The sequence below is a fragment of the Panthera tigris genome, chromosome B2 (genome assembly GCF_018350195.1).
Source record: "Panthera tigris isolate Pti1 chromosome B2, P.tigris_Pti1_mat1.1, whole genome shotgun sequence".
NCBI lineage: Eukaryota > Metazoa > Chordata > Mammalia > Carnivora > Felidae > Panthera > Panthera tigris.
Genome location: NC_056664.1, coordinates 95,431,746 through 95,446,203, shown reverse-complemented (window position 1 = coordinate 95,446,203; position 14,458 = coordinate 95,431,746). Strand labels below are relative to the sequence as shown.

General features: G+C 42.9%; 1 protein-coding gene across 2 annotated transcripts in view; it reads right to left on the bottom strand.

Moving 5' to 3' along the window:
* CRYBG1 (crystallin beta-gamma domain containing 1) overlaps positions 1–13,632 on the bottom strand; it is a 54,712-nt gene extending 41,080 nt beyond the window's left edge. For both annotated transcript variants that reach the window (XR_006217775.1, XM_015539014.2), the window contains exons 1-5: positions 12,929–13,632; positions 5,284–7,615; positions 2,182–2,229; positions 1,978–2,096; positions 128–293 (exon numbers count right to left, since the gene is read on the bottom strand). Coding sequence is in view for 1 of the 2 variants with exons in the window: in XM_015539014.2 (XP_015394500.2) it covers positions 128–293; positions 1,978–2,096; positions 2,182–2,229; positions 5,284–7,615; positions 12,929–13,617 (3,354 nt within the window). In the remaining variant the exon portion in view is untranslated. The remainder of the gene's footprint in view (positions 1–127; positions 294–1,977; positions 2,097–2,181; positions 2,230–5,283; positions 7,616–12,928) is intronic.
* Between the last annotated feature and the right edge of the window lie 826 nt (positions 13,633–14,458).

Below are 14,458 nucleotides of genomic sequence, written 5' to 3'. Positions count from 1 at the left end.
CCCTCTCTCTCTGCTCCTCCCCCACTCATGTCTATGTCTCAAAAATGAATAAACAAAATAGATAGATAGATAGATAGATAGATAGATATTGGCTGAATCAGTGGATTCTGGTTTTCCCATAACCTACCTGGACTACATGTCTGAGTGAACCAATCACCACAGGCTTAGCAGACTCTGCCTCCTCGTTTCCTTCCAAAGTATCTTCTATACACCAGAGACCAGAGAGTTCCAATTCTCCTTCTTCTAAGGGAATGGAGTGCCCTTCAAAATTTGGTTTCTCATACAAAATCCAACTAAGAGTAAAACACAGCAAAACTATTAGCTACACTTGATGAGGTTTTGATAACTCAAATATTCTAGCTAATAGCCTCTCTCCCCATCCACCCTGCTCTTGTCTCCCTCTCCTCCCCTTCTCTTCTCTCTCTCACAATACACACCGCAGCCAGTTATTATATATATATTTTGTGGAAATTCTCCGGCAGTTAAGATGTATAAACTCTCCCTAAAACTAAACTTATTGGGCATAATTAAGCCTCTGATAATTGAAAAACCATATCAGGATCTAAAAGAACTTTTGACTGTCAATACGAACATTGTAGAGCCACTAATGTGCTACAGAATTGTCAGTTAGTGAACAGTTGTAAATGGTACTACATCAGATAAATGGACTTTTCTTATAATGCTTTTTTCTCCTTATACATGTAGAAGATATTGCTCAGAGGGATTTTTACTTATATTTTAGAGCCATATCAATGGGTATATTGATATAAAGTAATATATGTTAATGGAAAGCATTTTAAAATTCCCCTTCCAAACAACAAACATCCAAACACTAAGGAAAATCTCATTTAATATAGGACAGTGCTGCTCTTAGATGCTTATACTTTTAAAAGAGAAGCCAACAAAAGTTGGGGAAAAAAAAGCACTAGCATATTAAAAATAAAATTGTTAGAAAATTTGTCTTTAGCCGTATTTTTAGTCGTCAAATTTAAGAACAACAGCTAATTGTAGTTTTGTAATGAATGCGTTGAATATATAGAAAAATATTAAAATATTTAAAACCTAACAGGAAAGATGTTGCATATTTAATCAAAGAGAAAACAAACAAAAACCCTAACTAGTTTTTTAGACCACAATTGTCTAAAGCCCAACCACATTTCAAAAAAGTTTATAGATAGGTACCAAAGATAAGTATTTATGCCAGATAAGTGATTTATTAAAAATGCCTTTTCTTAATTCAACTTCCTGTGTATTTCCTAGAAGCCATCAAGCTGGTAAATAATTTTTTCACCAGTTCCTTTAATCAAAACCACCTGTTGCTGAAAAGTTGAAAAATAAATTTTAGGTTAGTCATCCAAAATGTCTTTTCTTATAGGATATTTAATATTATACCCACATGACTACTGAAGTTCTTACCAATGTCTCTGAAAATTCATAAACCAGAAGTGTTAGTGTGGACTCTGATGTGCATTAGTCCCAGCAGTGTGAAATGAGGATATATGGGAAAAGAAAGCTGTACATAAATAAGGCATCACCTCTATAAATCAGAAACGTGGTTAAAAACCGTAATATCTTAGGGGCACCTGGGTGGCTCAGTCAGTTAAGCGTCCAATTTCAGCTTAGGTCATGATCTCACAGTTGGTGAGTTCAAGCCCCCACATTGGGCTCTGTGCTGACAGCTCAGAGCCTGGAGCCTGCTTCGGATTCTGCGTCTCCCTTTCTCTCTGCCCCTCCCTGGCTTGTGCTCTGTCTCTCTCTGTCTCTCAAAAATAAATAAATGTAAAAATAAAAAATAAATAAAAAATATTTAAAAACCGTAATTTCTTACATATGAATTTCTTTTACTACTAAGACTAGTATTTTCTGCCCTTTACATTGCTAAAGGCATAATTTTAAATGAGTACTGAAGACCAAAAAGGTAATTAAAAATGTAAAACACAAACCCTCTAAGTCAGGAACCCAAAGTGCCCTTCTTACCATCCTCTGACGACCTTGACGATTACCACCGGAGAGAGGCTCCAAGAGGTACAATCCTCAATGTCACCGAAAACTTCAATGCACTCCTCAGAGACATCTGGGTCCCTGTAGATCACTACCTATAAGAAAAGGAGAGTGGCAGCACAGGATTGGACGTTATCAGACTAAAATAAAATCTAGGCTAGAAACGGAACATCGTCTTACCTTTCCAGGCCGGGGATTGATTTTATTAGGAACACTTCCTCTAAGTGTCTGTAATCAGATGAACAAAAACACAAGAAATTAAACTTTGTGTAAAAGTCTTCAGAGTTTCTCCACCCATGATCCTTTAAGTAAGATCATATTTTTGCCTCACAATTTATCAGTTTTGAAGCAGTGCACCTTGATCTGTGCCAAAGCTGTACTGAAGTGCTCTTTGAGTCTACACTATTAAATTAAGAGATCTTTTTCTCCTCTAACTGAATGTGCCATTTCAATTTCTCATTTAAACAGGTAGAATATTTCTACCAATTTAGAAAATTCAGGGCCCAAGAGCCAGACCTTATATTAGTCCACAGAATAAGAATTCAGCTAAGAAATTATAATTCAGATGATCTCTGCACAATCTCAAGAGAAATTATAAAGTATTAATTATGTATCTAGAAGAAGCTGCATCAGTTTTAAGTGTTTATATACTTACTTATCCAAATCTATAAGTACTGTCTTTTCACAGTAACATCTTATCACATAACAAGTATTAGTCTACATAAAAGGGGGTTTATGGTATATACCACAAAGTATATTACACACAGTATACTGAATCCTCCCTTTTTGATGGACAAAATACATTTTTTATGACTCTAAAATTAATCATTTTCAAGACGAGCTGACAAGACCAGTAAAACCAGAAATGCATAATAAAAATAGTAATTACACATGAAAAAATATTATAAAACATGAACTACTTTCAATGCTGACCAGGATATTATTTTAAGGACTGCCTTTGATCTGATCACTCTTGCACCATGGCACAGGAAAGCATGCCAAAGACCACAAGAAGGCCTCAGGAGAGCATTATTAGAAATCCAAACGGCATATACTTATTTATATATACACATTAGAAGTAGATAAGCTGAAGACAAAGCCTGAAATTTAAAACAAAATTCAGGTAAGACAATAAAGACAGAATAGTTATAGAATAAACAAAGCCCAAGACCTACGGAAAAACAAAAAATAAAATTTTTTAATCATAAAAAGACCTAGAGAAAGTATAAAGCACTTTGTCTGCTTCTCCTTTTTACTTGATTTGGCGTGATTTTTCAAGAGATTCCAGAGGGAAACTGTGTATTCTGTTGTCAGACTCACCAGACTGCTGTCAGATAAGAGAAGTGATCAAAGAATGATTAAAAAGAGAAAATAAGGCTGGAATGAATGGGAAGTAGACCAGTGGAAATTTTGCGCTTGAGAGAAACACTCAAAAATCTTATGATTTCTGAGCGCTATGTGCTGATTCAATTTTGTTTGTTTACAGCAGTGGTTCTCAAAGCGTGGTCCCGGGGCCCTTGAAGGATCCCCAAAAACCTTTCAGGAAGTCACTGAGGTCAAAAGTGTTCTCATATTATGAGAACACTTCTTATTAAGAAGGGGGGATTTTCCTTTTCAGTCTCTTTCTCTCACAAGAGCATGGTAGAATTTTCCAGATGGTCCAGGACATGTGATGGTATAACTTCTCTGATGCCTTAATAGAAGGTGCTTGTGTGTTCTCATGACTTAAACTCTTCTTAGTATTAATTTCTTTTCTTTTTTTTTTTCTTTTAATATTATCGTCAATTTGGCTAAAATACAGTATAAACAGTGTGCTCCTGGTTTGGGGGTAGATTCCTGTGATTCATCATCCACACACAACATCCAGTGCTCATCCCAACAAGTGCCCTCTTCAATGCTCATCACCCATTTTCCCCTCTCCCCTATGCACCCCCCCCCATCAACCCTCAGGTTGTTCTGTGTATTTAAGAGTCTGTATTTAAGGTTTGCCTCCCTCTCTGTTTGAAACTATTTCTTCCCCTTCCCTTCCCCCATGGTCTTCTGTTAAGTTTCTCAACTTCTATATACGAGTGAAAACATATCTGTCTCTCTCCGACTTATTTCACTCAGCATAATACCCTCCCAGTTCCACCACGTTGCTGCAAATGGCAGGATTTAATTTCTAATGTAATAAATTCCAATAAGCAGAACCCATATGGACAAAAGCTCTTTGGTGTCCTCAACAATTTTTAAATAGGAAAGTGTCCTGAGACCAAAAAGTTTGCAAATTTTTGAAAAGAGGGATCTGAACTTCCACAGGATACCCAACCGTACATTTTGAAAGAGCTTCCAAAATTATATTCTATGACAGGCTCGAGCCGAAGGCCATGCAGCAAACAGAAACGTGCCGTACTCCCTGTAAAATGAGGAAGGGGGCACAGGATCGGAATTGACTGGCTGTGCGAGGCGGCCGGAACAGAGGTCCGCTCCAGTTTTGGGGCTAGCACAGCCGCCCTCTGGAACTTACATTCTGCCTTCCTCATTCATGGTCTTCCCTCCACTGGAGCATTAAGTGAGGTAACAGAAAGACACATTCGCACCAAAAACTCAGTAAAGAAAACAACTTCTGGAAATCAGGTAAAGGAAGATGGAGAAATCATAATTGTTCCTCAAAATCCTGTTCCGCTGCCCTCTCTATCACATTGAGGGAAAGACTCAGTGCAGACCAAAAGCCTTTATGCTTCCACACCTTTGTAGGAAAAAATGTTTCCCTGATGAAACTTCCAAATAAAGAGAAATTAGTTCCTGGATTATACGGGATAATCATCTATTGCTACTTATGGGAAGAAAGAGTGAATCTTACACCGCAAGAGAAGGGATTAGGAAGATTTCTTGGTGGGGGCTTTTTTCAATAAATGAAACAGCTTTACAAATATTCAAAATTCTAAGTACAACACGGAGCATTTTTACGCAGAACCAGGTAAGAGAGAACATCTGGTCTGTCTCTGAACTCTCAAGGTACCTTACCTACACCTTTCAGAATACAACATATAAATTCATTAGCTTTAAAACATTTGTAGCTCATTTTTCCTGCTACACTACTAAAACCTTGAAGACAGAATCTAAGTACCCTTCTTCCTCCCTAGCAGTCTCTTCTACACATAGTAGGTTTTCAATGTGATAAATGAACAGCAAACTCTCATTCACACGCATACCCATTTGAAAGAACACGAATGGCTTGTCATCTCTCTCTCCTCTCATTTCATAAACACCCCCAATAAATGGTAATATGTTGCTACTTACGGTTGGATCTGATAATGACATTGCAGAAAAAGACACGCTTGGGTCAAACCGGCCAGATTTGAAAAGACCCATCAAGTCTGTGTCGCTATTTCCATAGTTTGGCAAGTTTGACTTAAGAACACTTTCGACATGATTAGCTTTTTCCAGATCATCGCTGTTCTTCAGTTTAGAAAATTCAGAAAATTTCATTTCTGGCAAGTGTGGATTGCTTCGTGAGCCCAGATCTTCATTGGCTTCCTCTTTTGGCAGGTATTTCTCCATGTAGCCTGGACTTTTCAAACCCAAAGGAGACGGATTTGTGGTGTTGAAGTTGAAGACCTTTACGCTGTTGGCTGGAAGGTTTGGCTGTTCTTTGTCTGAACCGCAGGGCGGGGCACCCTCGGCCCCGGGCTGCAACGGCAAAGACCGAGAAAGAGAACTGTTCTGAGAAGCACCGAAAGATGTGGTCATAGTACTGACTGATGTCACAGAGGGAGAAAAGATTTTGTCGTGTGGTAAAGAAGATAACATGCTTGAGAAGAGTGCACTTTTTTCTAGCCTAGATCTCTTAACGCCCCCATTTGTAATCTCTTTGTTCTCTTTGTCATTTGTTTCTGGAGCCAGCAGAGGTTCGTCTTTCCCATTAGTGTGAGTGTACAAGGACTTGAAAAGAATACTCTGCTCGGTGGATGTACGTTTGGACCTCAGTTTGGATTTTGTGTCAAGGTTCTGCATCAGCTGTAAGGCCGGTGACATTTCTGGCTGGTTTTCCCTTTTCTTCCCCAAACCAAAGGTAAACACGTTGGGATCTAACACCTTTTCCAAATTGTCCTCGTGAATAGGAGGCATGACAAAGTGAGGGGCAGGAGAGTTTGGCACCCTGGACTTCTTTTTCTTCTGAGGCACACAGACCGTGCTGTCCATCTTTTTGATAATTTCAGTGAATTTTTCCATATCGGAAGAAGAATCAAATACACTATCATCGCTACCAGCAGAAATGTTCAAAAGACTGGCAGGGCTGTCCTGGCCATTCGCAACATTCCGATGTGGACTTTGAGGAGCTTCTGAAGGATTTCGGTCACCAGAGGAGCTGACAGGGCTGGATTCAGTCTTCAGGGCTCTTCTGTCGCCCTGACTTTGAGCCTGGATAGGCAGAGTTTTCTCTGGTTCTGGCGGCATAACTTGTGGGCCAGATTTCGCTGCGTGTTCCTCTTTGCAGTGAGTGTGTTTGGGTGATGTGCTCTCGTTGCCCAGAACTTCCTCTTTCTGGGGAGCACAGCTTGCAACAGAAACCACTTCAAGTTCATCGTTGTGGCAACTTGGCAACTGTGCTTCTCTAACTGCAGAGATCTCTGAGAGGACCTGGGGGCCTACATCCTGGGTGTTCTCCACGGGGAGCATGAAGGATTGGACCTGGACAAGGACCTTGGACGGACCCTCAGTGCCCACGGCTCCCGGGCTGTGCTCTGTGGACAAAGGAGGGCTTGCTTCTCCTCCTTCTCCTGCAAGTTTGGAGGGGGGCACGTTCTCATCATTCTTTTGTGACAGAACACATCCATTATGGTTTTCTGACACTTTTAGATCAGTGCATGGAAAATTGCTGGTGGTAGCTTCAACACATGTGTCTTTGGGTGCAGGCTGTGAAAGAGAAAGCCCGTTAGATGACTCAGCTGGAGGCTGTGAGTCAGAAAACGTATCCTGGGGCTTTGGTCCGGCTGTTGGAGGGGACTCTTTGGTATCAAGAAGGGCGGGAATGTCTTCTGCTGGATCAGTCATATTTTTGAGTACAAGTCTTTTGCTGTCTGCAGGCTTTGAGTCATCCTCTCCTAAGAGCTTGTGGTCCTTAACAGGAATCAGAGCAGTAACCACTGCTTCGGAAGGGCAGCCAGCATCTGTTTGCACATCTGCTCTATCACCTTGGGTAAGCGGACAACCAAGAGCTTGACCCTCGGCGGGCTCGCCTTCTGATCCTCCTGCACCGGGGCTCCCGGCTGCTGGTACAATCTCCTCTTCAGTAACTTTGGATTCTGCAGAGGTTTCCTTCACCCGCATACCATTCTGGTGACTACTTGGCATTACTTTCTTTTCGGATTGCTCCATTTCCTTGGCTTTTTTGGCTAAGTTCAGCTTCGCCCTCCCGACAAATGTTTTATTAGAGGCAGGAGTGTTCCTTGTGCCTCGAATGTCAGCATGTCTTGGACTACTGTTTGCCCGTTTGTTTTCAAACAAGGAGATTTTGTTGGCAGTGTTTCCTTTATGAACTGGCTGGCTAAATGGATTATGCTCATTTCCCAAGCTGTCAGGATTCTTAGGGGTTTTAAGATTTAGTTCCACATGTTTGGGCTTGGCAGGGCTGCAAAAATAAAGCAGGAAGATAAAGTTATTGGCCTAGTTTTAAAAAGTGAACATACCAATTTATTCCAAAACCAACATCTTTCTGGTATACAACATTTGTTTTTTCATGAGACTATTTTTTTTAATGCTTATTTAATTTTGAGACACAGAGAAATAGAGCACAAGTGGGGGAGGGGCAGAGAGACAGAGACACAGAATCTGAAGCAGGCTCCAGGTTCTGAGCTGTCAGCACAGAGGCCGATGCGGGCCTCGAACTCACAAACCGTGAGATCATGACCTGAGCTGAAGTCGGACGCTTAACCGACTGAGCCACCCAGGCGCCCCTCATGAGACTTTTTTTATTATTATTATTATTATTATAACCTCATGAGACTATTTTTAAACAATCCTAAAGACTCTATCAACTACTTTTATTCTTTTTTTTTTTTTTTTTAACGTTTTTATTTATTTTTGAGACAGAGAGAGACAGAGCATGAACGGGGAGGGGCAGAGAGAGAGGGAGACACAGAATCGGAAGCAGGCTCCAGGCTCTGAGCCATCAGCCCAGAGCCCAATGCGGGGCTGGAACTCACGGACTGCGAGATCGTGACCTGAGCCGAAGTCAGACGCTTAACCGACTGAGCCACCCAGGCTCCCCTTTTTATTCTCTTTTAAAGTTTATTTTTGAGAGAGACAGAGACAGTGTGAGTTGGGGAGGGGCAGAGAGAGAGGGAGAGTGAGAATCCCAAGCAGGCTCTGCACTGTCAGCATAGAGCCCAACGTGGAGCTTGAACTCAAGAACCATGAGATCACGACCTGAACCGAAACCAAGAGTCGGAGGCTTAACTGTCTGAGCCACCCAGGTGCCTCACACTATCAACTATTTTTAACAGATGTTTTGCTTCTGTATGATTTAACTAAGAAAGTCTGGAGGTAGGAGGTTAGCAAGTTTATCAAGTACCTAATAATGTGAGCACAGTGCTCAACACTAGAGTCTGAAGACATCTTATGGCCTGAAGAACATTAGAATGAATTTAAATATTTAATGTACTCCCTTATTTTAAATATGTAAATGATTTTTACATATCATTGTAAACATCAGTTGAATATTTTCATTTCATCATAACTTTTTAAACATTATTTCACAAAGCTAGATTATAAAAATATTTATTATTTACCTCTTTGGCTATTTTATTCCCTCCATCTTCTTTCATGTAACTTTATTCTGATTATATAAGTGTGTTCACTACAGAACGTTTGGAAAATATAAAAATGAAAAATCACTCACAATCCTACCACTCAATCTCCCTGTTAACATTTTAGTATAATTCAGAATCTGTATGTATAGTAAAATATTTTTTAACAGAATTGGGATTATTCTGTTCATAGAGCTTCAGATCTCATCTTTCAGAAAAAGATTAATCTTATATTTCATATTTTTAACACTTTTTAAGTTACTAAAAATTTGAAAAGTTTTTTATAACTCTACATAAAAGTTTCATCATATAGATGTACCATACTTTACTTTCATTACTCAATTGTTGGTTTTGTCATCATTTTTTGGGCAAAGGGAGTTTCCCCTTGCTCTATAAATTATTACTTTTCTTGGTTGTAATTACCCTCTCGTGGAAATCAAAAATCTTTGAATGTACATACTGTCTTCTTTCTGAGAAACAACATGTTCTCTGCATGACATTAGCCACCTCTGGTCCTAGCTCATAACACTAATTATCTGTGTGAGCTTGGTCAAGTTAACTCACTGGACTGGCTACCTTCTCTATCTGCAAAGCACAAACGAACTAGATAGTTTAGAACAGAGTTCCTCCCTGTACCCCACACACCCCAAGTTATGGCTGAAGGAATTCTTGGAGTTCTCTTCAACGGCTACAGTAGGGACCATAGAGACTGATGAAAGGGGTTGCTGGCCAGCCTCACTCCTTTCAACCAGAATCATTTCTACTTATCTGCTTCATACAGCACTTTTATATAAGCTTTCCTAGAAAAATGGACTCCAAAGCTAAAAACAAAAAAATGTCTAAACCACGGGTCTCGTGGTTTATAAAACGAAGAGATACTAACCACTAACAATCACTGACACAACTTGAGAAACACTGTGCTTGCCTAATGTACAATTTTATACATTCTCTTTTAAGACGAGGAAATTAAAGCCTAGAGAAGGTAGGTATTTTGCCAGAAGTCACACAGCTAGTGAGTGACAGGGTCATAATTTGAAACCAGGTGTTCTGGTTTCAGATGCCATGCTCCTGACCACTCAACTCTTCTGCTTCTTCAGACCTCAGGGACCAAATCTGGTCCTTCCCAGCTTTACATATTCAAGAAGTTAATGAATTATCACGAGATCTATAAAATTAAGCCATCATATTTTGGAGGCCACCTTGATAATGGGAATACAAAGTAGAGAAGCACTGAAATCTCATGGTGCCTCCACATGGATTCACTGGCCTTCAGGAAGGAGGAGCCTTTTGAAGGAACAGGCAGTAGGACTTTGGGAGAGATTCCTTATCCTTTGGGACAAAATGAGAAGACTGAGGGGCGCCTGTGTGGCTCAATCAGTTAAGCATCTGACTTTTGATTTTGGCTCAGGTCATGACCTCATGTCAGGCTCTGAGCCGCTGACAATGCGGAGCCTGCTTGGGATTCTCGGTCTCCCTCTCTCTCTGCCCTCCCCCGTCCCCTCTCAAAAATAAATAAATAAACATTACAAAAAAAAAAAAAAAAAAAGAGAGAAGACTTGAGAAGTTCTTCCCAAATACAGCATTAAGAATTTAGGCTTTATTTTTAGGAATTTTATTTAAATACTAAATTTGATATATTCTTTTAGGCATTGCTTTCCCCTATATCTATCTCCATAAGATAGCCAGGCTCCCTCATGGTGGGCCCAGATCTTAAATTGAAAAGGAAAATTAACTTATAAGCACTGCCTCGAAGATTAAATTCTAAAGCCAGTGGATTAGAAAAGCAGAGTTTACAGATGTCACCAGTTAGTGAGGGATGTTCACATACCAGGAAATACACATTTTAAAAATTCTCACAAATCAGCTCAAGGAACAAACATCAAAGTAGATCTTGTGATGTAAATGGAAAATGCTGCAGGTTAGACAACTAACTACCTTAAGGACAGGAAACACATCTACATATTAAAGATTTACACCAAGATCAAAATATATTTTACAACCAAACTTTCTGTGCTATTAAGTTCTGCTACCACGAGTCACTACAATTAACCTAGCTCAAACTGATTAAAAGGAAGGCTTCTGTAATTCATGTTGTAATGCCTTTATTATAACGTGAGAGGGGAAAATCTGGTGTCTAAAAGCTGTGGTTAGCAGAGGAAAATTCTCCATATTCTAAACATACCACTGTTAAGAATCACAACATTTCACACTTGGTAGAGACTTGAAGATGCAAATTTTCTAAAAGCATCAAGAAACATGCTGCTGCATAGTCATCTTTCAGGGAATATAAAATAATTTTAACACTTCAGATGCAAATTGTTTTTAAAAATAATCTGAGTAACATCTCTTCTTGAAATACAATCAGAGGAAAAAAACTGGAAAAAAATCCATCAAAGAGAAAAAAAAACTAGAAGGAATTAATTTCCCATTTCAATAGTTTGTCGATTCACCAAGTGCAACGCCCTGTGGAAAACACAAATAAGCCAAATGCCTGACAAAGGGAAAGTTTTAGGTAGAAAATAATCTGCATGGAGAAAAAGACATGTGGTTTAGTTCTTGTACAGTAAACATCACTTTTATAAGAGTTTCATTATAAGATCTGTGAGTTTCATTATAAGATCGCTTCCCAGGTTTGTTTACTCCCGAGCAGTGTAACATTTCTGGTTTTTCCACTGGTGTTTTCTGATTGGAAGACCAGTAAGGGTAAGAAACAGCTACACATACAGCAACTCTTCTCAGGCTCACCCTTAGGAGGTCTGAATGTCCGTCACACTGGCCTTCTACAAATAATCGGCATCATTCACTCTGGTTATTTCTCTGACACAGCCGTTACAGAATAAATAGCTGACTTTATCAAAGGTCTCCAGGGTGGCAGCTGGTGAGGTAGCTCAAATTACTCATTAAGCAGGTTGTCCCTCCAGTGTTTACCAAACAGACCTCCTACTCTAAAGCTTATGTATCCAACAGTTCAAATGGAATGAAACCCATTCGGTTTAAGCATCAAAATGCTGTGAAAACACAAGCTCTTTTAATAAATGTGTAAATGCAGGAAAAACTTGAGGAGTTTAGATGTTTATTTTTCACAGGTGCGAACTGGGAGGTGAGGAAGTGAGAGTATGGCAAGGGGAGAATCTTGAGTTCTAAAAAGAGCCCTCCCTACCCCATCCACCTATACAAACCACATTTAGCATCAAGGCGCAACAAGCCCATCTCCAGAAAGCCAAGAGTGATTTCTTCGGGCTTTATACCTCCCCGGCCTTTACAGCCAGCACCCCACTTCGCAGTTCCAACAGCTATCACCTCATAGAGATATTTATCTGTGTCTTGCCCTGCCAGAGTGGGCCATAAACTTCTCAAGGGCAATATACTGAATCATAGTATCAGTTTTTCCCCATAGTCCCTGGCACCATACCATGCACAGAAGGTACTCAATAAATATTTGGGGGGGGGGGGCGGAAATCAATGAACTTAACAGCAGGTAGCCAAACTGTTGTTGAGCTTGATCCTTCCCATGTGTCATTTTAACAGTCTCCCAGTAAGAACCTGGTCCTTTCTCCATTTCAATAACTAAGAATTACTTGTCAACCTGGGGGCAAAAACACCTCTCTCAACTCCCGAATATTCTAAGAAGAGGACTTAGAAAAAAAATTTTTTTTTCTTTCAAGCTGCACTAAATTCCAGAAAAAGTTATGTGAATTATCTTAAACTCACCCACGTCAAAGCTCCTGGGTCATAGTGAACATAAGAGTGTTTGCTCCATGTTTTCAAATTCACTGCATAGGCGTCAAGAGTGCCCTATCCAAGAATGCTGGTGTACATTTTGAATAAAGATTTAGCTCCGGTCAGGCCAAGCAGTCTTCTTTCAGTTAATTATGTAAACATCCAGCCTCAAGAGATTTTTACATTCATTCAGCTTAAATCTACCAAAACAGTTAATGAACAACCCAGGAGGCTCCCAAAGTGCCATCTTAAACTTCGTTAACTAGCCCTTCACTTCTTTCCAACACAGAGGGGAAAGTTCAGTGCAGAGAGAGAGCTCTTCCACAAACGCAAAGACCCCGAGGCCCCCGGAAACGCCCCTCGGCACGTGAGCTGAGACCCACAGCTCCACCAGGCCCCAACCCGCCGCTACTTACAGGGTCACTTTAGTGGTCACCGTCGACCTGCCCACACCGAAATGGTTCCTGGGCTTCAAGCTCTCGGCGTCAGAACCACCGGCCGACCTGCCCAGCTCTTTGCTTCGACTTGCTTCTCCCCGGCCGTCGAAGTGGTTGGGGAGCAAGCCCCTCTTGTGCTCGGGCTTGATCTCCGGCAGCAGCGAGCTGCTCTTGACCGTGAGCTCGCGGGGGATGACACGGGCCGCCTCCTCCCCGTTGTCCCCCGCGGCACCCTTGGCGGCCGGGTCGGGCGCCGGCGCCCTCTTGGGGGGGGACTCCTTGGCGGGAGCCCGAGGGCCGCCTGCAGGCGAGGTGGGCGCGGCCTCGGGGACCCGGCTCTTGCCCCTCCTCTTGGTGGGAGACGAGGCCTGCGGCGGCTGCTTGCCGCGCTCCGACTCCCCGCGGAGCTGCCCTCTGGAACCGGGGCTGGGCTTGGACTCCGCGCTCGCAGCAGAGGCAACGCCCCCGTCGGGGGCCGCCCGCGGAGATTTCACTTTCTTTTCCGCGGAGCCGTTCTCGGTGGCCGCGTTTGGCGCCACCTCGTAGTCGAACACCGCGTCGTCCCTGCCCGCGCTGTCGGGCGGCGCCGTGTCGGCCCCGGGGGAGTCGGTGGATTTCTGCGACCTTCTCCGCCTGCCCGACCTGCGGCCGCCGGGCCTCTTCTCCATGTCGTCGGAATCGCCGAAATCTTCTGCCCCCGGAGTAATCGCCACCGGCTCGTCCACCTGTGCCACTTCTGTCTTGCTCAAGTAGATGTCCAAAGTTAACACTGTGGCGGGATGGGTGCGCTCGCCAGGCCGGCAATGTTGTCCTTGGGTCCCGGCTTTGCCGTCTGCCTGAGCTGAGCCAGCGCGGTTCCCCTCGCCCTCCGCCGGTGGGTCACCTGGAGGAGCGGCCGCGTCCTCGGGGGAGCGGCTGCGCGTGTCTTGGGGCCCCACAGGGACTGCCCCGGCACACACACGGGGGGCTGTGTCGGTGGCCTCCCTTAGTCCAGCCCCGGAACTCTCCCTGGTGGGCGACCCCGGCACACTCTTCGCACCCTGGGCTGTCTCCTGCTGGAAGCCAGTGCCCGGTGAAGCGTCCTCCGCCGGGCTGCGGGCCAGCGTCTCTGCGTTCTCTTGCCTGGAGGAATTCTCTGGTGAGGAATGCAGCTGCTTGGCAGCGGTGGTGGCACCTGGGAAAGACTCTCCCTCTGCCTCCAGAGGTTCTAATTGGAGTGAATCACATTCATGGCACTGCTGCCCAGCCGCCGCCGCTGCCTGGCTGCTCGTGCAAGGTGACAGCTTGGCGTCAGGGGGGTCCACCTGTATACAGGTCTCCGGGTGCTCCTCCGACCCCTGGGGCTTCTCCTGCGGGGAACCCTCCTCACACGTGTCAGTTTGCTTTGGTTGGTTGCCCAGAGGTTTACTCTTCTCATTCTCTCTTTCTGGGGGGTTGGAAGAGGCTACATCTTTGGGAGACAGTGATTTGGCACTGGAGCTGGTGGGACTCTGTAACCCGTTTCTGCTG